Source organism: Chelonoidis abingdonii, chromosome 3 (assembly GCF_003597395.2).
Source record: "Chelonoidis abingdonii isolate Lonesome George chromosome 3, CheloAbing_2.0, whole genome shotgun sequence".
Lineage (NCBI taxonomy): Eukaryota > Metazoa > Chordata > Testudines > Testudinidae > Chelonoidis > Chelonoidis abingdonii.
Window position 1 is genome coordinate 212,977,334 of NC_133771.1, and position 24,725 is coordinate 213,002,058.

At 37.0% G+C, this 24,725-nt stretch overlaps 1 protein-coding gene across 5 annotated transcripts in view; it reads right to left on the minus strand.

Annotated features, from left to right (window-relative positions):
- RALGAPA2 (Ral GTPase activating protein catalytic subunit alpha 2) overlaps positions 1 to 24,725 on the minus strand; it is a 327,987-nt gene that overhangs the window by 144,878 nt on the left and 158,384 nt on the right. For all 5 annotated transcript variants that reach the window (XM_075064508.1, XM_075064510.1, XM_075064509.1 and 2 more), the window contains 3 exons: positions 9,105 to 9,233; positions 5,180 to 5,308; positions 4,170 to 4,228 (listed from right to left, as the gene is read on the minus strand). In XM_075064508.1, coding sequence (XP_074920609.1) covers positions 4,170 to 4,228; positions 5,180 to 5,308; positions 9,105 to 9,233 — 317 coding nt within the window. The remainder of the gene's footprint in view (positions 1 to 4,169; positions 4,229 to 5,179; positions 5,309 to 9,104; positions 9,234 to 24,725) is intronic.

A 24,725-nucleotide genomic window follows, 5' to 3' on the forward strand; every position in this document is an offset into this window, starting at 1 on the left:
CGACAGATGGTGTAATAAAGGTGCAGTACACACAGAAGCGTTGATAACAGATTGGTCTCTGTTTCCTGTCCCCAGCCACATAACATGAGTCAGTTTTGTTACAAAAGACTATACTCCTGTCACAAGGCAGGACTCCACTGGCTACTGCATCTTCCCATTAAAAAATAGTCAACTGTAAATAAAACAATATCAGTCAAAAACATCAACCACAAATTAATGAAAGAGTAAAAAGAAAAGAAAAGAAAAACCCAAATCCAAACAAACTAACTGATATTTAGGATGGAGATCAGGCTAGACAACCATAAGCCCCTCCAACAGATGGGAGAACTGTTCTGTTTCTTAGCAATCATTTGTTAACTACTGTCTCTGAACCTTGGTGGCTTTCAGACCATGTGGTCACTTCTCTGTTAATTCAACTTTACCTGTCTATTCAGTACTCAAAACCATTCTTCTGCAACAGGCCATACAACCATGAGGTGTCTCCCCTTCCTGGAGCCTGTGCTTGCTGCTCCTGGTATTTTTCACCACCAGAGACTGAGGCCTGGTCTACACTGGGGGGTGGGAGAGAGGGTCAGTGTAAGATATGCAACTTCAGCTACGGGAATACCATAGCTGAAGTCAACATATCTTATTTCGACTTACTTCCCATCCTCATGGCACAGTATCTACGGCCGTGGCTTCCCCGTCGACTCCACTACTGCCACTTGCTCTGGTGGAGTTCCGGAGTCAATGGGAGCGCGTTCAGGGATCGATATATCGCGTCTAGATGAGATGTGATATATCGATCCCCGATAAATCGATTGCTACACACCGATCCGGTGAGTAGTCTGGACATACCCTGAGTGGGCATACTTCACCTCCATCAGCTCACAAGCATGATCAGTAGCATTCTAAATGTCCTTGAGAGACAGAGAGACAATGTGCTTGGTTTTGTTTGCATGTCTTCTGTTCCTCCTGTAAGAATGGACTTCACGGGTCACTAAGATGTAACACCTTGGTGAAGGAGGTATTGCTCTTACTTCAGCAAGTTGACAGTCACTTTATGTGTGAAACCTTACAGTCACTCTCATTTACAATGGAGATAACTGTTTGGCATTCTTGTTGTAGCCTTCCTCTAGTTCTAGCCTCCTGAAATATAGTTCTTCTTTAACTACCCCAGGATTAACCGTCTTTGGCTCAAGAAGCTTGTTAGATGCTGTTAGACTTTTATCCACAACTTTCTAAACTTTCCTAAAGTATTAAGAGTTGTGTTGTGCTATTTTAACATTGCTAAGTACTGAACCTTTGAGTTGGCCTGGAGTTTTGTTTTATTTTTAAAATCAAGTTGATTGCTATTTTTCCCAACTTTCCTGCCAACCCATCTGACTGTGCAATAGTAACCTTTGGAAGCCTTTAGGAATATATAAGCCATTGTCTACAAAACTGATCCATGAACTTCCTGGCTGGGGAAAGCCATCAAAGAATAAAATGTTCTCACTAATAATGAAAATATTCCTCCAGTAAAGAATCCTCCAATAAAACTCTAGTAATACATTAACCAAATAAACAATTCCTAGAGGTGAGACATACACTTCTCTTTCACAATATTATATAGTGAACATTGATCTATTTATATATCATATCATATGACTCACTCATTTCAAAAAAATCAACTTCTAAAAGGATGTCTTCATTAATGGAAAACATCTTTTTATTCATCTTAGTGAATGAGCCTCCCCTTCAGATAAGCAACCCTGCCAATTTACCTGAAAAAGCATTAGTCTGCGCGTTCTTGAAAAACCCAACATTGAGTGAGAAAGACCTTTCCATCTCTCGCCCCATCTTCAACCTTGCTTTCTTAGGAAAAATCATCAAGGATGTAACGTGTTCATGCTTACAAGACTGGGCCTTACTTGTGATTACAAAAATGATTTGTAAAAGAGTGTATATTGCATTAAAATATATTAGGTCAGATCCTGCTGCCACTGAAGTCAAGGCTAAAGCTCTCATTGAAGTCAGTGGCAAAGAAAAGCACCAACAGGAATTTTTTTTTTAACTTCTTTCTTTAGTATCACTGTCTTGATTGTTTAAATGTAAAGTTTAGCATTTCTTTTAATTGAGAATCCTTAAAAGAATCTTCTCCCAAAATAGCTGGCAATCTCTTGTTTATAGCTATGATTTACTCCGTGTATTTTCTGACTTTTAATTAAATGTTGCATGTAACTAATAGCATGTTAAAATATACAGATTTTGAATATCTAAAGATAGATCTGATGGATTCAAATGCCTCCTTCAAAGCTGTATGCAATATTGCTGTAGCCATGTTGGTCCCTGGATATTAGAGACACAAAGTGAGTGAGGTAACATCTTTTGTTGGACCAACTTCTGTTGGTGAGAGAGACAAGCTTTTAAGCTTACACAGAGCTCTTCTTCAGGGCTGGGAAAGGTATTCAGTATCACAGCTAAATACAAAGTGACACAGATTGTCTACCATGAGTAGTTAGCACATACACCTCTATCCCTACAGAATGCTGTCTTTGGGAGCCAAAAAAATCTTACCACATTATAGGTGAAACCGCGTTATATCGAACTTGCTTTGATCCACCGGAGTGCGCAGCCCCACTCCTCCGGAGCACTGCTGCTTTACCACGTTATATTCAAATTTGTGTTATATTGGGTACCGTTATATCGGGGTAGAGGTGTATTTCAATGGCCCATTCAAGGTTAAGTGGCCCATGAACACCCCTCCAGTCATAGGGGGGAAACAAAGCAGCTAACAACACCCCCCACCAACTGCCTTCCCTGCCCCCTTCCTTTACCCCCTATGATTGGAGAGATATTAACAGGCCACTTTACCCTGAACGGTCGCCCATCTTGTCTCTCTAATAATCGAGGACTGAAACAGTTACAACTGCACTTTTATCATGGGTAGTCAATAGGTGGATCATGGGCCAAATCCAGACTGCCAGACACTTTCAAACAGACTGCAAAATCTTATTATTTACTTATTGTGATTGTTATTATTTTTGTATTATTTTCTCTGGAGTATGGACCTTGAATATACCTTGACCAAGAAGTTTGAACCTTGACAAAAAAGAATTGATTACCTCTGCCTTTTATCCTGCAAAGTTGTCAGGACACATGTAAATACATTTGACATCCAGTAAACCACGCTGAAAATGTCTTAAGAGTGGACACCATACTGTTTACCTGCTTTTTACATTACTCAGGATGATGTGCTTTGTCTATCAGATTAACCTTTTTAGTAAGAAAATGCATAAGACAGATTTTATTAAAACTGATATTTGAAAGGGGAAAATAAAGGCTGAAAAGAAACTTTTTGGTTTTATTTTAAATATAAGGTTTCTTTTTTTAGTAATGATTTGAAAACGAGTTATAGTGATAGACTCAATTTATTTAGCTTAACAACAGGAAGGTTAAGGGGTGACTTGATTACAGTCTATATGTATCTATATGCAGAACAAATATTTAATAATGGACTTTTAAATCTAATACAGAACAAAATTTAATCCAACAACTGAAAGTTGAAGCTAGACACATTCAGAGTGGAAATAAGGTGTAGATTTTTATCGGAGAGAATACTAAACCATTAGAACAATTTACCAAGTGTCGTAAGGGATTCTCCATCAGTGACAATTTTAAAATCAAGATTGGATTTTTTTCTGATATGTTCTAGGAATTATTTTGGGGAAGTTCTATCGCCTGTGTTATACAGGAGGACCAGATGATCAAAATGGTCCCTTCTGGCCTTGGAATCTACAAATAAGTACAAAATCAAAAAGACAAGGCTTCAAGGTATGTATGTGGGTTAACAGTCCAAATTCTGGTCTTCCTTACACTGTGACTGAGAGCAAAATTTGGCCCCGCTGTCTGTGCTACAAAACAGAAGTTAAAAAAGGGAACCATGGATACAGTTACTCGTTTACAGGTAGATGAAATAATAGCAATAAAAAGCACCCACAAGAATATAATATTCTTTCACAAGAAATTTCAGTCCAACCCATTTAAAACCTTTACAACACACTCCATTTCAAATACCCCCAAAACACTGTCATCCACCCTATTATTTCTGATACTGTTCAAGTTGAATGGCCTCCACACCAACTTATTTCTGTTTCAATTCGCCATCTAAGACTCCACAGTATTTTCTCTTTCATTCAGGGTTTTACCTTGCAGCTTCACTGGGCTCATCTGTGGCATTCTTCAATAGAATATTTATGAGGTAACACTAAAACAATAAAAATCAATTAGAATAAACACTTTTTTCCACAGATTACTTCTCTATTAATTCAAGTGTGTTAGATATCTAATTCAGACTGGGTCACAAGTGAAATAAATCTGGTAGTCTCAGTACACTCTTTCTAAGGGATATTTGTTTCATATCATATTTTGACAAAAGTGAGAGCCATCCTGGTTACAGCCAACATTTATAAAATTGGGTGGATGACTAAGTACTTACATTCAAATGTCAGCATCCAAACTGAAGTCGGCTGATTTTCAGAATTGCAGAGCACCCATTGGTCTCATTGGGAGTGCTCAGCATGTCTGAAAAGTCAAAGTAACTTTTAATAGCCTAACTAGGGATTTATGGGATAGATTCACAAAGAAATGTAAATGTAGGTGTAGGTGTAGTGATGCTGAGTTTCTCCATGCCTAACCTTTAGGTGCCTAGAAAATTGCTGGGATTCACTAAGCCTGAGTTCAGCCCTAGGCCTGGGGATGGGGAGACACATATCAGAGCAAAACTGATTTCTCTCTCTGGTAAATGTACATTGTTTCATATTCTAATATAATATGGAAAATAAATATACGTCTCTGTGCATAGCCCAGTCTGTCAATGATGTACATATATCTATGGAACAGATTCATTACATCATAATAAAAATAAATAGATTTTTTATAATTTGAGATTTAAATGATTTAACTGACAGAAATGAACAGCACCTGATTTTAGCTAGTTCTCCTTCCCTTCAATTAAAAAATTAACTTCACAAATTGAAACATTTACACTATATTTTTAGTTCAGTGCTAAAAATGGTCTGTAAAGTTAAGGAAGTATCACTTATCAATTAATGTATGATCATTTATTTAATGCACGATACAAAATAATCAAATTATTTAACCAAATGTAAAACTTCACTAGATTAAATAAGGATTTACTAATATAATTTTACTTTACTTTAACATCTGCAGCTCCTGTGATGATTTCATCAGCTTCAGGGATGGGTTGTAACAGAGGGATTTCTTGGTAGATATTTGGAAAGCAAACAAGAGAACCAAGAATAGTATGAGCTTCTGAGCGAGGGGCCTAAAGGAAAAAATGCAAACATAATATATGTTATTTTTTCCAATAAGCTATAAAAAGGACATTTTAAAGAATGGTGATGCTGTGTAACATTATCAAAGAGACTCAAAGTTCTTTGTACATGATCACATTCCTCTTCTGCTCTTTTTTCCCTGAATTTGTACAATACATTAAAATGTACCCTCAGCAGTAATCAGGCATTACCTTTGCATACTCAGCAGAAAGTTTTGGTTTTATTATGATATATACTGCTCCTCCCATTGTTTCCTCCTATTTCCATTTTCAGATGGTCTTTAGGGTCAGTAGTTTGGAAAGAAGAGGCAAGCAACTGGTTCTGTAAGATCTAGCTCTCTGACTGACCACACTCGGAAATTAGGCCATTACATCCCACGTCAGGGTTAAATTTTCATTGATCCTCATCTGTTGTTCACGCACAATGCTTTATTGCCAACTCTTATGGATAATTCTGTAGCATCACAGTTCTGTGGTTATCTGTGCTACTTAGAATCGAGTCAAATATATATGTAATACAGTAGAATCTCAGAGTTACGAACACCAGAGTTACAAACTGACCGGTCAACAACCACACACCTCATTTGGAACTGGAAGTACACAATGAGGCAACAACAGAGACCAAAAAGACCCCAAACAAATACATTACAGTACTGTGTTAAACATAAACAACTAAACAAATAAAGAAAAAGCAGCATTTTTATTCTGCATAGTAAAGTTTCAAAGCTGTACAAAGTCAATGTTCAGTTGTACACTTTTGAAAGAATAACCAGAATGTTTTGTTCAGAGTTACGAACAACCTTCATTCCTGAGGTGTTCGTAACTCTGAGGTTCTACTATAATCAGAAACTACAAGATGTGTGCTGTGTTTGGTGGACTGATGATAGAGGCATTTAAATCTTTGCTAGCTTTAATTATTTATCTCAACCAAGTGATGTGGAAATGTTCAAAATGTTAAGACACTTTCATGCAGTATCATACCAATAACAATTTGTGCATACGTTATTATGCAGCATGCATTACAAATAAAATACTGCATTTAGTTTTACTCCATTAACTCCAAAACATAAGCCTCACCCTTTAAAAATAGATATTAACATAAAGATCTCATTTTAGATAAGTTCTAAGATTTGGGGAGCCTACTTTTCATATATAAATGCCTAAATTGGCTGTCCAAATCCCGTATTTGGAAGCTTAAACACACAGTTAGACATATAAATGTCTATTTTATGTGCCTATGTGCAGATTTGAGCATCTAATTGTAGAATTTGGATCCAATGTTCGAAAATTAGACTCCCATACACTAGATCCTAAAAAGTGACTATACAATAAAAAATTAGAAGCCTGTTGATATACTTGGAATGCCCAAGTAAACAGAGAGACAAATATCACATTTATCTTTAAATATTTGTCTTTGAAATTTTGTGTCAAATATTCATTCTTTATACCTATCTAGGATAAGGAAAAAATAATTATTTACTAAATGTTTCTCTTAACCTAGTTATCTGATACATTTAGCATATATGTTGGTAGTTACTGATGTTTATAAATTGAACTCAACCTGTAAATTGATACATATTTACAATCTCTAAATCTAGCTATCTGACTAGATTAGATTTAGGCAGTTCTCATCAACATGGTATCTCGGTGCCGTAACTCTAACTTAATTAAGAAGTCTGTGCTTTGGACCTCTTATTTTGTTTACTATAACCTCTCTCTTCTCCGGCAACTCCCCACTTACTACCTCTCTGCTTTCTTCCCTCTTCAGGTGCTTAATTTATGTTACTCTCATGTACCTATGACATCAAATTCTCCATGAAGCACTCCACTACTACAAATGTAAGTACTTTACTTGGAAAGGGTCTGTGCTACCTTGTTCCAAGTTTCCTTCTACACCCCATCTCTACTCCCTAGCGTCCTCCAAATCCTCCCCTAATTTTTCCACTCTGCTTTGCACTCTTTCATGCTTGGAATGACTTGTCTAACAAATACATCCACTCCCTTTCTCCTTCAAGTGCTTCCTTAAAATCAGTTTCTTCTGGGAATCCTCCCTATCTTGTTTCTGCTCTCCAGTCTCTTCACATCCATCCTCACTTGTTCTGTTCTATTTATTTTCAATTTTTGCTATGTCTTTGATTGTCAGTGTTTCTGTCCAGGGAACCTGTCTAATGTATTTTGTACAGTAGTGTAGAGATTTATGGCACATTATAAAACAATTTTAATAATGTACAAAACAGAAAGCCTTCTATTTGTTATGGGTTTTTTTATGCAAAATAATTTAATGTAAATATTCTCTAGATAAACTTTCTCTGCATTTGAACTGCAGTGTTACAGAACCAAATTTAATCAAACTTGATACAAGTTAAAAAAAATTGCTCTCAGGTCAGGGTCAAGCATGGAAAATGTCAGCCTACCTTTTAGGTATTAATTTTGCTCTCTAATCTAATATTTCCATCTATGGCCTGACCAAGAAAGTTCATATGTGTTTGGTATACTCAGGCACCCATGTGGACATTCCTCGATACTAATGGCTCCAACCTCATGTATGAGCTTTCAGCACCATCACTGCAGTATCAAAGTGTCACAGTTATGGCTGCAAAAAACAATCACCCAAACCAACTAACCTCCCCACATACATACACAAAAGTGTGCATGGGTCTTGAATGGAAATTCAACATTTACAGTAACATTGATAGCATGACACTAGAAGGAGAGCATAGAGCACACACTAGAGTAAACCATATAAATAGACCAGGTATACCACAAGATGTTTATTATGGAAAGCTTTATTCTAATTAAACTGCCCAAGAACACTAAGGGCAAATGGATATTTGTGCATTAAGTATATTAACTAATTCTGTAATCTTTCAAATACAAATATTGCATAGCAAGTATAAAATGGTTTGTGCCATATAGATGTTTTGTCAGAGGAAGGAATTTTTTTTTTTTTTTGTTTACATATTTACATGGTGTCCTGCAGTACTTACTAGCTCCGCAAGCTTTTGATCAATAATCAGGTTGGTTAATTTTTGTGATAACTGTACAAAATTGACAAAAAGTGAACTAAAACTGATGGCTGTATATCTAGGGATAACCCCAAAAACTCATGTTATGGACAGTTGGGGCAAAATGTTTCACTATTTGAATTCCGCTGAAAAAAAGAGCAGGTGATCTTTCTTCTTCTTCAACTCATACTCTGTCCCTAGCAATTGCAGCTAACAAACCTCTACACAACAATCTAAAGTTGCTGTGCAGAAGAACATCAATAATTATACCAGTTACAAACACAGAGAAAGAATATCCTTGTTCTGATGTCCCATTCTTATGCCCTAGTTCTCCTGCTTTTGCAGGCCTGTCAGACCTTTAAACTTATTTTAGCCTGCCAGTAATAGTTTTGTACTTTATTTGGTTCCCATTGCTATTAATCCTTATAAAATGTAGGAAAATCTGCATTTGTTATAAGAAAGCTTTGTGTTTTCAATATTCATTTCTTGTAGAAAGCTAATGAGATTCTGAAACCCAAGTCCTGCTTTAAGTGTGTAAATGTGATGCAATATTAGTGAGGATATGATTTCTCACACTTTGGCCTTTTGATGAAACACCTTTGCAATACTAGTATGTCACCTTATACTACAATTTCACACATCAGCTGCCATGGTAACTGCCCTGAGAGCCCAGTTTCACATTGCACTAATGAGTCAACACCTGTTAGAGTAGAGAAATCTGAACCTTGTTAGCGACTGTGCACTCTCTTGGGAACTTGGATGTTGAGCATTGTCATACTCACCTCCAACATGTCTGTACTAAGAACTCTGGCTGCAGCTGTGATGAAGTCTCCTATCAGCATTGTAAAACCAGGTAAACCCAAGAAGAAAAAGCAAGATGGGCAGTGTTTTATGACGGTATTTAAAATATCCTGAAAAGAAGGAGACCTCTCAATTTTTATAGAAAAAATATTTGAGAATATTTATCACTGTATTTTATAATGATGTTACTGGTAACAGAAATTAAGTGCTTAATACTTGATATATAAAACACAAATATTCATATAATGGAGCACCCCAATACATTGATCTCGTTTACTATTCTGTCCTTGAGGCACACACCTCCTAGAATGGTTTCCAATTTCTGTAACATTTCAATTCTTACTCCCTTTGAGAAAAATTGATAGGTTTCTTTATTTAGAAACACATTGAAAAGGAAACAGCTATTTATAAGATGATGCGTTTTATGTTTATTAGATGTACGAAAACATTCAACTAGTTCGTAAGTTTATGATAAACAGATATATCATCAGAAATGGACCACAAAATCATTTTATTCAGGCTTCCACAGCTATATAACTAGTGAAGTTACACTAGCTATTGTCCTTGTTTCTGAGTAGTTCAAGACAATAACCTACAGCCATTATTAAAACTTTAGTATGACTGCTTCATAGGAACACACAAATGTCAAACAAAAAGTACCTGGGCATAGCAAAGAGAAAAAGACAGTAACTGAGAAATCTTTGTTTAACTTATACCAGAAATCACACCTACCTGTTACCATAATAAACTAGATAGGGGTAAACATTTTTTCATGAATTACCATATATACTCAATCATAATCCAGTTCATTTATAAGCCAACCCCCACCAAGAGGGATAAGTAAAAATGGAAAATTTTTATGACCCGTTCATAAGCCAACCCCCTTCTCTGGTGCTTCCCTTTACTACTAAAAAAATTCAGCTTATGAACAAGTATATGTGGGTATTTCATAAGCTAAAGGGAAGTCTGCCTTAAGTTTAAGGGGTAGTACACCATCAAAAAGCATTGCTGCCACACACATGCGTATTGCATGCACACACACTTTTTGGAGTGAGAATTTTTTTCATTCCTTTTCCTTCTGCTCAATTTTTTCACTGGCTGTCCTTATCGAGAAATGATCCCAACAAGGTCTGAGTTGAAGTTCCAAACCTACAAAACTCGAGTGGGTTCAAAATTAAACACAATGTTTGCATAAACCCTGACTGCAATTATTACTTTTTCCAAAGAATGAGGTAGTTGATTTCCATAGACGTTCAAAACCATTCTCATTCCTACTAAAAGATTAAAGAAAACGTACTCAAGAAAATGATTAGGCTCCCTCCTTTCCCCGCAACTTTTTTAATGCACTAAAGAAGGCCTGAACTTATTTCAAAACAAAATATTTTTCCTGCTTGATTTTTCAATTCGAAATAAAGATTTGTCTATCTTAGAATAGTCCATCAGCAGCTTAAAAACTAGCAAGAATTTGACATCACTGGTATCAAGGAAGTGAAACTTGATTGATAGTTTGAATAAAATTATTTATCCTGTTTAAAACTGTTTTTTTAAAATGTCACTTATTTAAACAAAAACACCTGAGAAAAACTCGCTATATTAAGGATTCAACACTTCCATCCTTTTGATTAAGATCCGAGAAAGTTATCAATCTACATTAATTCTTAAACTTCCAGTTAGCCTCAAGAACAATGAAGACCAGATTTGATATTTCTGAGATTTGGAAATTAAAAAGCAAGTCTTCTTCATACACATCATAAATAAGCAAAGAGAGCATAAACTCAGTCTTTTTTCCACTTGCAGATCATTCTTTTAAGTTAGATCAGTATTCTGCAAAACGTTCTAGAAGTCTGAGCAAAAACTATTTATTGTTTCTCCTTTAAAATATTTACATTAGCATACTGTGAAATGATAAACCAGCCTGTCCGTTATAAAATTAAGAGATAATTTTTCATTTTGGCATTGCAGAAGATAGTGTTTTCATCTCTCTGAATGACCACAATGCCACTCAAGTTAATGTTTAAACTAGTTTTAATCACTTCCTTTGATACATTTTAAAGTCAATATCAGTCAGTGCAAACATTCTAAAAGACTGAGCAGATGGATGCTGCAGCTCATAAAGTGGGTGGTAAACTCATGCTCTGAGGGAAGAAGAAAAGATCCACCCTTTTTTTCATAATTAAGGGGCTGATTAATGCATTGGGCTCCTCACAACACACCTGTAATTACTAACAGAGGTAGGTATTGTACTGTGCTCTGTCTCTGAATATCAGGCATCAAGCTATACGGCAGCAGATGGGCATACACTTCTGCAGACATATGCTACAATAAAAAAATGCATGCAAACCTGGCTTAAAAGGTGGCAGAATGTAGCAGATTTGATAAACACCACAAACAACTGCATTAACTTTGTCCTGCTTTCATTAATTCCATCTGTTCAAGTTAGATATTAAACCAAATCTTTAATTTTTGTTTTGAAATCTTTAAAAGCTGGCTGTGGAAACTACTGGGTGCAGGGCTTTGTATGGATGAAAGGTCTGTGAGCCTCCTGAGGAGGCTTCAAAGATTCAATAAACACCCAGTCATTTGGGTATTTATCCAAGCTGAACCTGAACCTTTAGGAGGATCACCCTTTACTAATGTCTACTGCTAGCATGGTGGTGATTAGGTTAAGAAAGCACTGTACACATGATTATGAAGCTTTAACTTTGGTCCTTTTTATGTCACCCTTTGTAAATAAGCAAAGGAAGAAACTAATATAAATGGAAGACAAAGCTGTAGGTCTGAGAATACAGCTGCAATATAAAACAAGATGACGCAACTTTAGCACCGGATTTGTTTTTACACTGCATTTTTCTAAACCAGGGGTAGGCAACCTATGGCATGGGTGCCAAAGGCGGCACGCGAGCATATTTTCAGTGGCACTCACAATGCCCGGGTCCTGGCCACCGGTCCGGGGGGGCGCTGCATTTTAATTTAATTTTAAATGAAGTTTCTTAAACATTTTAAAAACCTTATTTACTTAGGCACAACAATAGTTTAGTTATATATCAAAGACTTATAGAAAGAGACCTTCTAAAATCATCAAAATGTATTACCGGCACGCAAAACCTTAAATCAGAGTGAATAAATGAAGACTCGGCACACCACTTCTGAAAGGTTGCTGATCCCTGTTCTAAACAATGCAAGAATTTAGTTACAGATGCCATAATGTTTGCTGCTGAAGAAACATAGTAAAGTATCTTTTACACATTTAAAAAAAAGAAGAAAAAAAAAAGGATTTTTTCCTCTGAAGCAAGAAGTCAGAAAACATCTATAAAGTTGTTTTGAAAAAGACTGCTATTACAGTGGAGTGACCCTCAGCTTCTCTTTTTCACTATTCACACTCAGGATTTGCAATTTTACAACACACGTCATGCTCCTGGGTGATGTGGCAGACTCACAGCTATTGGCACCAAAGTTATCTATGTACAATTGAGTAAAAGTCAATTTATACTCAGTCTTTGACTTTATGTCAGTTTCCACAGCCAAATTCTGATCTCAGTGATACCAGTGTAAATCCAGGATGGTTCTATTGACTTAGTTAACATTAATCCTGTTTTATACCAATATAAATAAAATCAGAATCTGCAAAAAATAGGAAAAAGGCTTCTGCTTTACTTAAAATTAATACTAATATTATAACCTTAAAAATGCAAAATTTAATGACAAAGTTTGACAAATTTTATCTCTAATTTCCTGATTAACACACTTTTGTGCATTATACACCTAGTGATAAAAGCTAGATTTTATGTAGTAATACAATAGTTTGCAGCTTATCAAAAGATTCAGGTTTATGAGAAAGCAACCAAGTGAGAACATCTGTCCTTTTATCAGTGATCTTGCAAAAATCAGGTAATTCAAACAGAGGCAAGTTGTTTCCTTCCCTTCCAAGCACAGTTCTATAAATGTAAACTGTATTCAGCAGCTTACAGCCTAGTAAATGAATCACTTTAATTGAATGCTATGTACACAGTAACTGGAAAAACACAAGCAATAAGAAAAACATATGGTGATGGCAATAGAAATTGGTTTACTCATTTTGTACAGTGTTGTTTCTTTACTTCTTTCATAATTGACCTTTAGAAGGATAAATGTGTAAAATAATTTTGGTTTATTATGGCTTCAAACCTTTCAACAATTACACAAAATGAAAATCTAAAATGAAGTATTCATTCTGGAAGCATTTCCATTGTTTACATAATTGCACAGCTATAATTTAGTGTTCACGTTGTTATGGAAAAGTGGAAAAAAAGAACCATTATGGACTATTTCAATTCCAAATGCTTCACTGTCGTGTCAAAAATGGAAAAAAAAATCCCGTTTATGTCAGTCTAAAATGGATTAACCCTATAATTGATAACACAACATATTTCAATATAGAGTATTCTAGTAGTGAATAAAATAACATCATACGGTCATCACCATCCCTCTGAGTGTGTGAAAAAAATGTTTACGCAAGTTCAGTGGAAGGTCAATTATAAAATATTCTTCACTTAGTTTTTGCTCAGGCTATTGCAGATTATAGGTGTAACAAAATAGCTTGCCATCTGTCTTTATCAGGTTTCCCAACTGTCCCTCATCAGGAACAAGCTGGGTTTTCCACTGAAAGTTCACCTTGTTCTTCAATGAGATATCACCAGGGACTGGAATTTACAAAAAGGAAAATATCCATCATAAAATTGCTCTGTTTTCAATTTTTTAAAAGGAAAAAAATACTTAAATATGCTGGTTTTTGAGTTTCCCAGAGACGATTTTCTGTCCTTTTCCTTTTTCAGTATTTCAACAGAGCTACTATATGGTCTGACTAGACAAAGGATAAACGAGATGAAATTCTTGATAAAGGCACCCTCACTATTGTAGCTACAATGATATTTTTGGTTTCTAAAACATTAATCTAGTTTCAACAAAGATGTACAAACAATTTTAACTCACATGAAGCAAGAGGATTATTTTGGTAGAAGAGCCATTGAAGTCTGTCACTTAAAAGTACACTCAAAACAGTAATAGGTACTAAAATGTATATTCATCTAGCAGAAGGGAACGATGTTAAAATTATATATGGTCAATACTTTGAAGCTGGTGACCCAGAGAAGTCAGCATGAGGAAAAAGAGTGCTTAATAAGGGAAAAGAATGGAACTAGACACGGAACCAGGGATGACTGGAGATGAAAAGGGATAAGAACATAAGACCGTAACAACGGCCATACTAGGTCAGGCCAAAGATCTATCTAGCCCAGTATCCTGTCTTCTGACAGTGGCCAATGCCAGGTAGCACAGAGGGAATGAACAGAACAGGGAATCATCAAGTAATCCATTCCCTGTGGCCCATTCCCAGATTCTGGATGGATCTTGGCACCAGCATGAAGGGTCAGGAGAATAAAGCAGAAGAGAGACTTCAGAGTTTGAAAGAGTGAAGAAATATAAGGAAGAATTAAATTCCTGGGCAAAAAAGGGTGTGGGAGGGAAGGGCAGGGATGTGGGTTTAAACAGCTGGGAAGCAAAGGTACAGAAGAGACTGGTGAGCCCTTCAGTCTAAGAACTAATTAGCAAGAAAAGGTAAAGTTATTTACCAAGGACAAGGGCAGAGATGAGAGGCAAGCAAGGGAATTTAAATTGTAGCATATGAACATAGCTACCAGGCTCACTCAAGAGTTCTTTGTTTCTGTAACAGATAATTTGTGGCTGGAGGGGAGGGGCTACTAGGTTGATTTATAGGAGCTCTCATTCCCTGACCTCTGAAGGAGGGTTGGAAGTTCCACCAGGCATTGGTAGAGCAGCTTCATGGAATGGCTTTAAGTGTAGCTTTGTGACTCTCTTTAATACTATACACATAATACCCATATGTCCGTACAGTAGTGTAAGATTTTATTGAAAAAAGGTACACTGCTAAATGCTTATCTAGAAAATAGCATTTTGGGAGGGAAGGGGAGAAATTCATTATAACTCTTAGAAGGAAACCAAAACTAATAAAATAGTAGAATATGAAAGTCTTATGAAATTCTATTAGTTTTATAAAAACATCAATCTGTAAAGATGAATCTAATACGCACAATGGCTTCTAAAATGCCTCAGAACTAAGGGTCCTCATCTGCAACACTTCATCAGCCACACAAATACCTACACAGAGTACTTTTTCCACGGAGAACAAAAGCAAAGGCTGCTTGCTTATTGTGTCTTTAGAAAACAATGCTCTACCCAGCTAATACATGTTCCAGTAAACAGCACTGATAGCTTGGCAGACTAAAAGTTCTACACTGCTCCCCATTGCAATTATAAATAAGAACTTAATAGAAAAAGATAAAAAAGCCCACAAGTACTTTTTTTTACTTCAAATCAATGGTGATACAAAACAGATAATTTAAATGGCTTCTATAACAGCACTCACATAAAATGCTTCATATTATAAATTAGTAAGCTGCCTAACTAAATCAAACTAACATCTCTCCATATACATTGTTTCTATAGAAGCTTGCTACACAACTACTGTGTTATTTCCTTGCCACAAGTACCAAGAGTACATTCAAAATATGTTTAAAATCTCTCCTCTCACATCTAAATATGCAGACTATATTTATAGACGTTCGTGGCATAAAAGTAATTTATATCAGTAATGCAAGTTCGCTTTTTCCAAGCCTGTTCTGGTCACACTTGTTATTAAAATGAAAAGAAGAAATGAAGTGAAAATCTAACCCTTAACTTTTCAGTCTTCAGCTGTGCAGCACTTTGTTGGCTTACACTTTCTATATGAAGGAACACATCCAATCTCACTGTATTGAAATTTAATCACTAAGTACATCTGTTAACTGAGCAGGATTTTTCTTTAGGTTTTAGTTTTATTCTTAACTTCATGGAAGCAAAACATGGTGCAACTGCAATGCTTTCCTGTTGTTCTTAAACTGCAGTTATCACTGAGCATTTCTAAAATCCTATTCTTTAAGAATATTCTCTAATATATTTTCTATCTTAAAATCCCAGCTCCAAAACGGATTGCTCAATTACATTGAGACTGCAGCCATGAAATCTAATTGTTACACTTCCAAATTTGTTGGAATTCAACCCAAACATTTGGAATGTTATCTAACCCATTTGCCCACATCTCAAACATTCTCCTTTGCCCAGTGACCATGTATTGTATGGCATATGTTATCAAGACATTATACTAAGTATATTCATCAATGTCTATAGTTGTGGCAGGAGGCAGAGAATCTCTGAGGGAAACTGACACCAATCAGCTGGGGATCCTTTAAAATAATCTCTCCTTTCAAGTTTAAAAAGAAAAAAAACAACTTTAAATCTGGACAGTGAAGTGACCCTGCCCAACAAAAGCAGAGGGTTTTATTTATTTAAGAAAATCTAGAGAGAGAGTTTCAAATGGCAGCTAGGCACCCAATTCACCCTGAAAGCCCTCCTCAGACTAGATGGTGCAGATCTTGCCATAAATAGCAAGGAGTGAGCCATTAAACCTGTGAAGATTTGGTTAAAGAACAAAAAGTCATCCAAAAGATGGAAATGCTTATTCAAAGCGGATCTGGAATTATCTGGAAATTTGTCTGGAAATTTGAAATGAACTGATCCATTCACAAGATTTCTAGTACTTCTGGTTTCAGATGACACCAGGAAATTACACAACTATATGAAGCATGTCTTTATTAGGACTTGTGAAACAATAAAAAATGATTTCTTACCACAGTAAACATGGGTCTTTGAATATACAGAGGCAACATTCTCAAACATGCTGTAGGATCTACATCCTTTTGGATCCCTTCTCTGACCTTTTGGAAGACCTGTGTGCGCCAGTGCTTTGGGATCCATCTAGAAAGCCAAACCTATTGAAGCTACAGGTATATCCTTCTGTGGCATTGAATGTTTGAAGCTGAGATCATAAGGGCCATGCAGCACTAATCACATCAGACCCTTCTGCAAAACCCCTATGGCAACAGAAGATGGCGGGAAGGTTGGATAGTGTGAAAATGGAAAGGCAACATTTTTGAAGAAACAGTATTATGGTAAACATTTTTTCTTCTCTGTAGGGCCCCTGAATATTCCTACTTGTGGAAGATTGGTGAGCAGCAGAATCCTCAAGTGCTAATAAATAAGCAAGCAATAATAGATGTAGATGTCAAGTTGAGAAAGGCAGGCTGTGTAAATGAGTGTACAGAACTCCAGGCAGGAGTCCTACAGATTTCTATGATGAAAACATTTTGAATGCATGTCATCAGTCCCATCTTGGTAGTGGCAGTAAGCTCTAAGACCAAGAGCTACTGACTTTCTTGCTAAAGCATAACATGTCTCAAAAGACATCCTATTCTACTTAGATAATTGTTGCATGTAAACAGTATTCAGGTTATACTAAAGGATACAAAAAAGTCAAAATGCTTTAACCCTACCCAAATAAAGCTCAAAGCCTTCTTGAAATCTAGCTTATGCTACCTAATTTTCCCCCAAGCAAAAATGAGGTTGTGGGAAGAACACCAGAAGAAAAATGGTCTGACTAAGGTGGAAATCGCACACAATTTTTAGTATAAATTTGGGCAGAAGACATGGAACGTGCATGATACCATGTCACTGCATGATGCCATGAAAGGAGGATCAGAACTTAAAAGCCTATAGTGCATAGTTCTTCCAGATGTAATTGCAATTAAAAAGCACTGGGCCAGAGTCACAGCTGGAGCAAACTGGCATAGCTCTACTGAAGACAATAGAATGGGATCTCTGACCTTTTGGAAGAGTTTTAACAGACATTTCAGGTGACTAAAACCTGTGTACAGCCATCCACAAGCAGAAGATTGCTTTTTCAGTGAGACAGATGGACCTTGAAAGAGAAGAGGCAGCTGCTGACAACAAAACAAAACAAATTATACAAACATAGACCATGGAGACAGACTTCTCTAGTGTACCTGGAGAAAAAAGGTGACTTCACTTCTCATAACATTTAAGCATTGGTGACTTTCTGGATTGCAGTAGACTCATATGGAATCTCCTAAAGAACATGTGATGTGAGAATTAGACAATGTCCTATGTTCTAGCCCACAAACTGGGTTAACTCCAGATCAGACTCAGACAGTTTTCCTGAGATAGTAGGTTCAATGATACTGATAGAAGAAATGAGAGGAGGTCTATGAATGGTCAATCCCAATTCTTGAACAGCAGATTCACCACATACTGTTCCAAGAAACACTTACGTTTCTCTGAAGCTTGTGACTGGAGCTGACTGCCAGCACATGCTTTTTGCCATCCAGATGTAGAGCTATCAGATGCACTTGATGAGGCAAACATTGCTTCCTGACAGGTTTTTTTGAGAGTGAGCACCAGTTTGTTTGTTGATAGACTATATAGATCCTGTGCTGTCTGTTTGCCCTTAAACAAAACCCTTGATGAGTGGTAGGAAATACTTTAGAGCCCACCATTTAAATCTAAAACATTTAAATGGAATTCAGTCTCCTACACATTCTATTGAGTGTGAACACTCAGCTCCTGTACGATGAGCTCCCTATCTTTAACTGATGACGACTCTCACAAGAGTTCTGGGTGAAGATCTGAAAATTTCAACACACTGTCTGGAAGCTCTCACCAGCGGAAGAACACATGCTAGAGCTGCCATATCATCCATGTTTGGGGTGAATTTTGTTACCTTAGATGGGTACTTGGTAAACACCCTGGTGAAGCAGACATGCCAAAGGACAACACCTTGCACTGATGTTTGGTCCCCCACATAAAAACTTGAGATTTTTTGGGAGATTAGGAAAGTGGCATCATTTAAATCAAGAGCCACAATCCAACTGGAGTTAGAATGACGGAAGCTAGCATCAAGCACGTGGAATTTAAATCTTTTGACGAAACTGCTTCATTTCCAGGAGGCCATCTTTCTTTTTTGCTATAAAGTACTGTAAATAAGAAGCCAAACCTTTTGTCTGTGTATTGCTGAGGAACTTCTATGGCTCCCATTCTTAAGAAATGTACTTCTAATCTGAACAGCTTCCAGAGAAAAAACACTGATAAGGGAAGAGGTTTAAGCAGTGGAACTGGATCATATTTTGATAAAAAATTAATGGCCTCTAGTACTGCATCAAATAGCAATTCTATCTCAAGACATCAGGAAACAACCTCCAAAGGTTGGTGGGTGGGATACAAGGGAAGGAAACTGTTTATGAGTTCATGGGCAACATCAAATTTGAGGCCTTCCTCAAAAATTGCTGCTGTATATTAACATCTTTAACTCCATTAAATAAGGTTTTCCACCCCTCTATTGGAATAACTAAAGGAGATATGGAGTATTTAATTTGATACAAAAGAGGAGAATCTTAATAGTTTCTACAGAATCAAGTGTTAAGAAAAACAACACTCTAGTGTATCATCTTTTCAGAGAGCATTATACAATCAAATCCAGAATACAGATGTGTCAGTTAAAAGAGTATAGCACAATTTGTCTAGTTAGCAAACAAAAAGATTGACATTTAGTACACGAACAGTGTACAAAGCATTCGAAATACTCTTAAATAATTTAAAACAAACACCATAACATAGTCAGTCTGCTACTGTGGGTAGAGATAGAATGAAATTTGGTTTGTAACACTGGGATTGTTTTTGTGCCCATTGAAATCAATAGCAAAATTCCAATAGACTTCAGTGGTGCATCAGGTGCATAATGTAGCACAAAAGACGGTTACTCACCTTTGTAACTGTTGTTCTTCGAGATGTGTTGCTCATATCCATTCCAGTAGGTGTGCGCGTGCCGCGTGCACGTTCGTCGGAGACTTTTACCCTAGCAACACTCGGTGGGCCGGCAGGGCGCCCCGTGGAGTGGCGCCGTCATGGCACCTNAGAGTACTTTTTCCACGGAGAACAAAAGCAAAGGCTGCTTGCTTATTGTGTCTTTAGAAAACAATGCTCTACCCAGCTAATACATGTTCCAGTAAACAGCACTGATAGCTTGGCAGACTAAAAGTTCTACACTGCTCCCCATTGCAATTATAAATAAGAACTTAATAGAAAAAGATAAAAAAGCCCACAAGTACTTTTTTTTACTTCAAATCAATGGTGATACAAAACAGATAATTTAAATGGCTTCTATAACAGCACTCACATAAAATGCTTCATATTATAAATTAGTAAGCTGCCTAACTAAATCAAACTAACATCTCTCCATATACATAGTTTCTATAGAAGCTTGCTACACAACTACTGTGTTATTTCCTTGCCACAAGTACCAAGAGTACATTCAAAATATGTTTAAAATCTCTCCTCTCACATCTAAATATGCAGACTATATTTATAGACGTTCGTGGCATAAAAGTAATTTATATCAGTAATGCAAGTTCGCTTTTTCCAAGCCTGTTCTGGTCACACTTGTTATTAAAATGAAAAGAAGAAATGAAGTGAAAATCTAACCCTTAACTTTTCAGTCTTCAGCTGTGCAGCACTTTGTTGGCTTACACTTTCTATATGAAGGAACACATCCAATCTCACTGTATTGAAATTTAATCACTAAGTACATCTGTTAACTGAGCAGGATTTTTCTTTAGGTTTTAGTTTTATTCTTAACTTCATGAAAGCAAAACATGGTGCAACTGCAATGCTTTCCTGTTGTTCTTAAACTGCAGTTATCACTGAGCATTTCTAAAATCCTATTCTTTAAGAATATTCTCTAATATATTTTCTATCTTAAAATCCCAGCTCCAAAACGGATTGCTCAATTACATTGAGACTGCAGCCATGAAATCTAATTGTTACACTTCCAAATTTGTTGGAATTCAACCCAAACATTTGGAATGTTATCTAACCCATTTGCCCACATCTCAAACATTCTCCTTTGCCCAGTGACCATGTATTGTATGGCATATGTTATCAAGACATTATACTAAGTATATTCATCAATGTCTATAGTTGTGGCAGGAGGCAGAGAATCTCTGAGGGAAACTGACACCAATCAGCTGGGGATCCTTTAAAATAATCTCTCCTTTCAAGTTTAAAAAGAAAAAAAACAACTTTAAATCTGGACAGTGAAGTGACCCTGCCCAACAAAAGCAGAGGGTTTTATTTATTTAAGAAAATCTAGAGAGAGAGTTTCAAATGGCAGCTAGGCACCCAATTCACCCTGAAAGCCCTCCTCAGACTAGATGGTGCAGATCTTGCCATAAATAGCAAGGAGTGAGCCATTAAACCTGTGAAGATTTGGTTAAAGAACAAAAAGTCATCCAAAAGATGGAAATGCTTATTCAAAGCGGATCTGGAATTATCTGGAAATTTGTCTGGAAATTTGAAATGAACTGATCCATTCACAAGATTTCTAGTACTTCTGGTTTCAGATGACACCAGGAAATTACACAACTATATGAAGCATGTCTTTATTAGGACTTGTGAAACAATAAAAAATGATTTCTTACCACAGTAAACATGGGTCTTTGAATATACAGAGGCAACATTCTCAAACATGCTGTAGGATCTACATCCTTTTGGATCCCTTCTCTGACCTTTTGGAAGACCTGTGTGCGCCAGTGCTTTGGGATCCATCTAGAAAGCCAAACCTATTGAAGCTACAGGTATATCCTTCTGTGGCATTGAATGTTTGAAGCTGAGATCATAAGGGCCATGCAGCACTAATCACATCAGACCCTTCTGCAAAACCCCTATGGCAACAGAAGATGGCGGGAAGGTTGGATAGTGTGAAAATGGAAAGGCAACATTTTTGAAGAAACAGTATTATGGTAAACATTTTTTCTTCTCTGTAGGGCCCCTGAATATTCCTACTTGTGGAAGATTGGTGAGCAGCAGAATCCTCAAGTGCTAATAAATAAGCAAGCAATAATAGATGTAGATGTCAAGTTGAGAAAGGCAGGCTGTGTAAATGAGTGTACAGAACTCCAGGCAGGAGTCCTACAGATTTCTATGATGAAAACATTTTGAATGCATGTCATCAGTCCCATCTTGGTAGTGGCAGTAAGCTCTAAGACCAAGAGCTACTGACTTTCTTGCTAAAGCATAACATGTCTCAAAAGACATCCTATTCTACTTAGATAATTGTTGCATGTAAACAGTATTCAGGTTATACTAAAGGATACAAAAAAGTCAAAATGCTTTAACCCTACCCAAATAAAGCTCAAAGCCTTCTTGAAATCTAGCTTATGCTACCTAATTTTCCCCCAAGCAAAAATAAGGTTGTGGGAAGAACACCAGAAGAAAAATGGTCTGACTAAGGTGGAAATCGCACACAATTTTTAGTATAAATTTGGGCAGAAGACATGGAACGTGCATGATACCATGTCACTGCATGATGCCATGAAAGGAGGATCAGAACTTAAAAGCCTATAGTGCATAGTTCTTCCAGATGTAATTGCAATTAAAAAGCACTGGGCCAGAGTCACAGCTGGAGCAAACTGGCATAGCTCTACTGAAGACAATAGAATGGGATCTCTGACCTTTTGGAAGAGTTTTAACAGACATTTCAGGTGACTAAAACCTGTGTACAGCCATCCACAAGCAGAAGATTGCTTTTTCAGTGAGACAGATGGACCTTGAAAGAGAAGAGGCAGCTGCTGACAACAAAACAAAACAAATTATACAAACATAGACCATGGAGACAGACTTCTCTAGTGTACCTGGAGAAAAAAGGTGACTTCACTTCTCATAACATTTAAGCATTGGTGACTTTCTGGATTGCAGTAGACTCATATGGAATCTCCTAAAGAACATGTGATGTGAGAATTAGACAATGTCCTATGTTCTAGCCCACAAACTGGGTTAACTCCAGATCAGACTCAGACAGTTTTCCTGAGATAGTAGGTTCAATGATACTGATAGAAGAAATGAGAGGAGGTCTATGAATGGTCAATCCCAATTCTTGAACAGCAGATTCACCACATACTGTTCCAAGAAACACTTACGTTTCTCTGAAGCTTGTGACTGGAGCTGACTGCCAGCACATGCTTTTTGCCATCCAGATGTAGAGCTATCAGATGCACTTGATGAGGCAAACATTGCTTCCTGACAGGTTTTTTTGAGAGTGAGCACCAGTTTGTTTGTTGATAGACTATATAGATCCTGTGCTGTCTGTTTGCCCTTAAACAAAACCCTTGATGAGTGGTAGGAAATACTTTAGAGCCCACCATTTAAATCTAAAACATTTAAATGGAATTCAGTCTCCTACACATTCTATTGAGTGTGAACACTCAGCTCCTGTACGATGAGCTCCCTATCTTTAACTGATGACGACTCTCACAAGAGTTCTGGGTGAAGATCTGAAAATTTCAACACACTGTCTGGAAGCTCTCACCAGCGGAAGAACACATGCTAGAGCTGCCATATCATCCATGTTTGGGGTGAATTTTGTTACCTTAGATGGGTACTTGGTAAACACCCTGGTGAAGCAGACATGCCAAAGGACAACACCTTGCACTGATGTTTGGTCCCCCACATAAAAACTTGAGATTTTTTGGGAGATTAGGAAAGTGGCATCATTTAAATCAAGAGCCACAATCCAACTGGAGTTAGAATGACGGAAGCTAGCATCAAGCACGTGGAATTTAAATCTTTTGACGAAACTGCTTCATTTCCAGGAGGCCATCTTTCTTTTTTGCTATAAAGTACTGTAAATAAGAAGCCAAACCTTTTGTCTGTGTATTGCTGAGGAACTTCTATGGCTCCCATTCTTAAGAAATGTACTTCTAATCTGAACAGCTTCCAGAGAAAAAACACTGATAAGGGAAGAGGTTTAAGCAGTGGAACTGGATCATATTTTGATAAAAAATTAATGGCCTCTAGTACTGCATCAAATAGCAATTCTATCTCAAGACATCAGGAAACAACCTCCAAAGGTTGGTGGGTGGGATACAAGGGAAGGAAACTGTTTATGAGTTCATGGGCAACATCAAATTTGAGGCCTTCCTCAAAAATTGCTGCTGTATATTAACATCTTTAACTCCATTAAATAAGGTTTTCCACCCCTCTATTGGAATAACTAAAGGAGATATGGAGTATTTAATTTGATACAAAAGAGGAGAATCTTAATAGTTTCTACAGAATCAAGTGTTAAGAAAAACAACACTCTAGTGTATCATCTTTTCAGAGAGCATTATACAATCAAATCCAGAATACAGATGTGTCAGTTAAAAGAGTATAGCACAATTTGTCTAGTTAGCAAACAAAAAGATTGACATTTAGTACACGAACAGTGTACAAAGCATTCGAAATACTCTTAAATAATTTAAAACAAACACCATAACATAGTCAGTCTGCTACTGTGGGTAGAGATAGAATGAAATTTGGTTTGTAACACTGGGATTGTTTTTGTGCCCATTGAAATCAATAGCAAAATTCCAATAGACTTCAGTGGTGCATCAGGTGCATAATGTAGCACAAAAGACGGTTACTCACCTTTGTAACTGTTGTTCTTCGAGATGTGTTGCTCATATCCATTCCAGTAGGTGTGCGCGTGCCGCGTGCACGTTCGTCGGAGACTTTTACCCTAGCAACACTCGGTGGGCCGGCAGGGCGCCCCGTGGAGTGGCGCCGTCATGGCACCTGATATATAGCCCTGCCGGCCCGACCGCTCCTCAGTTCCTTCTTGCCGG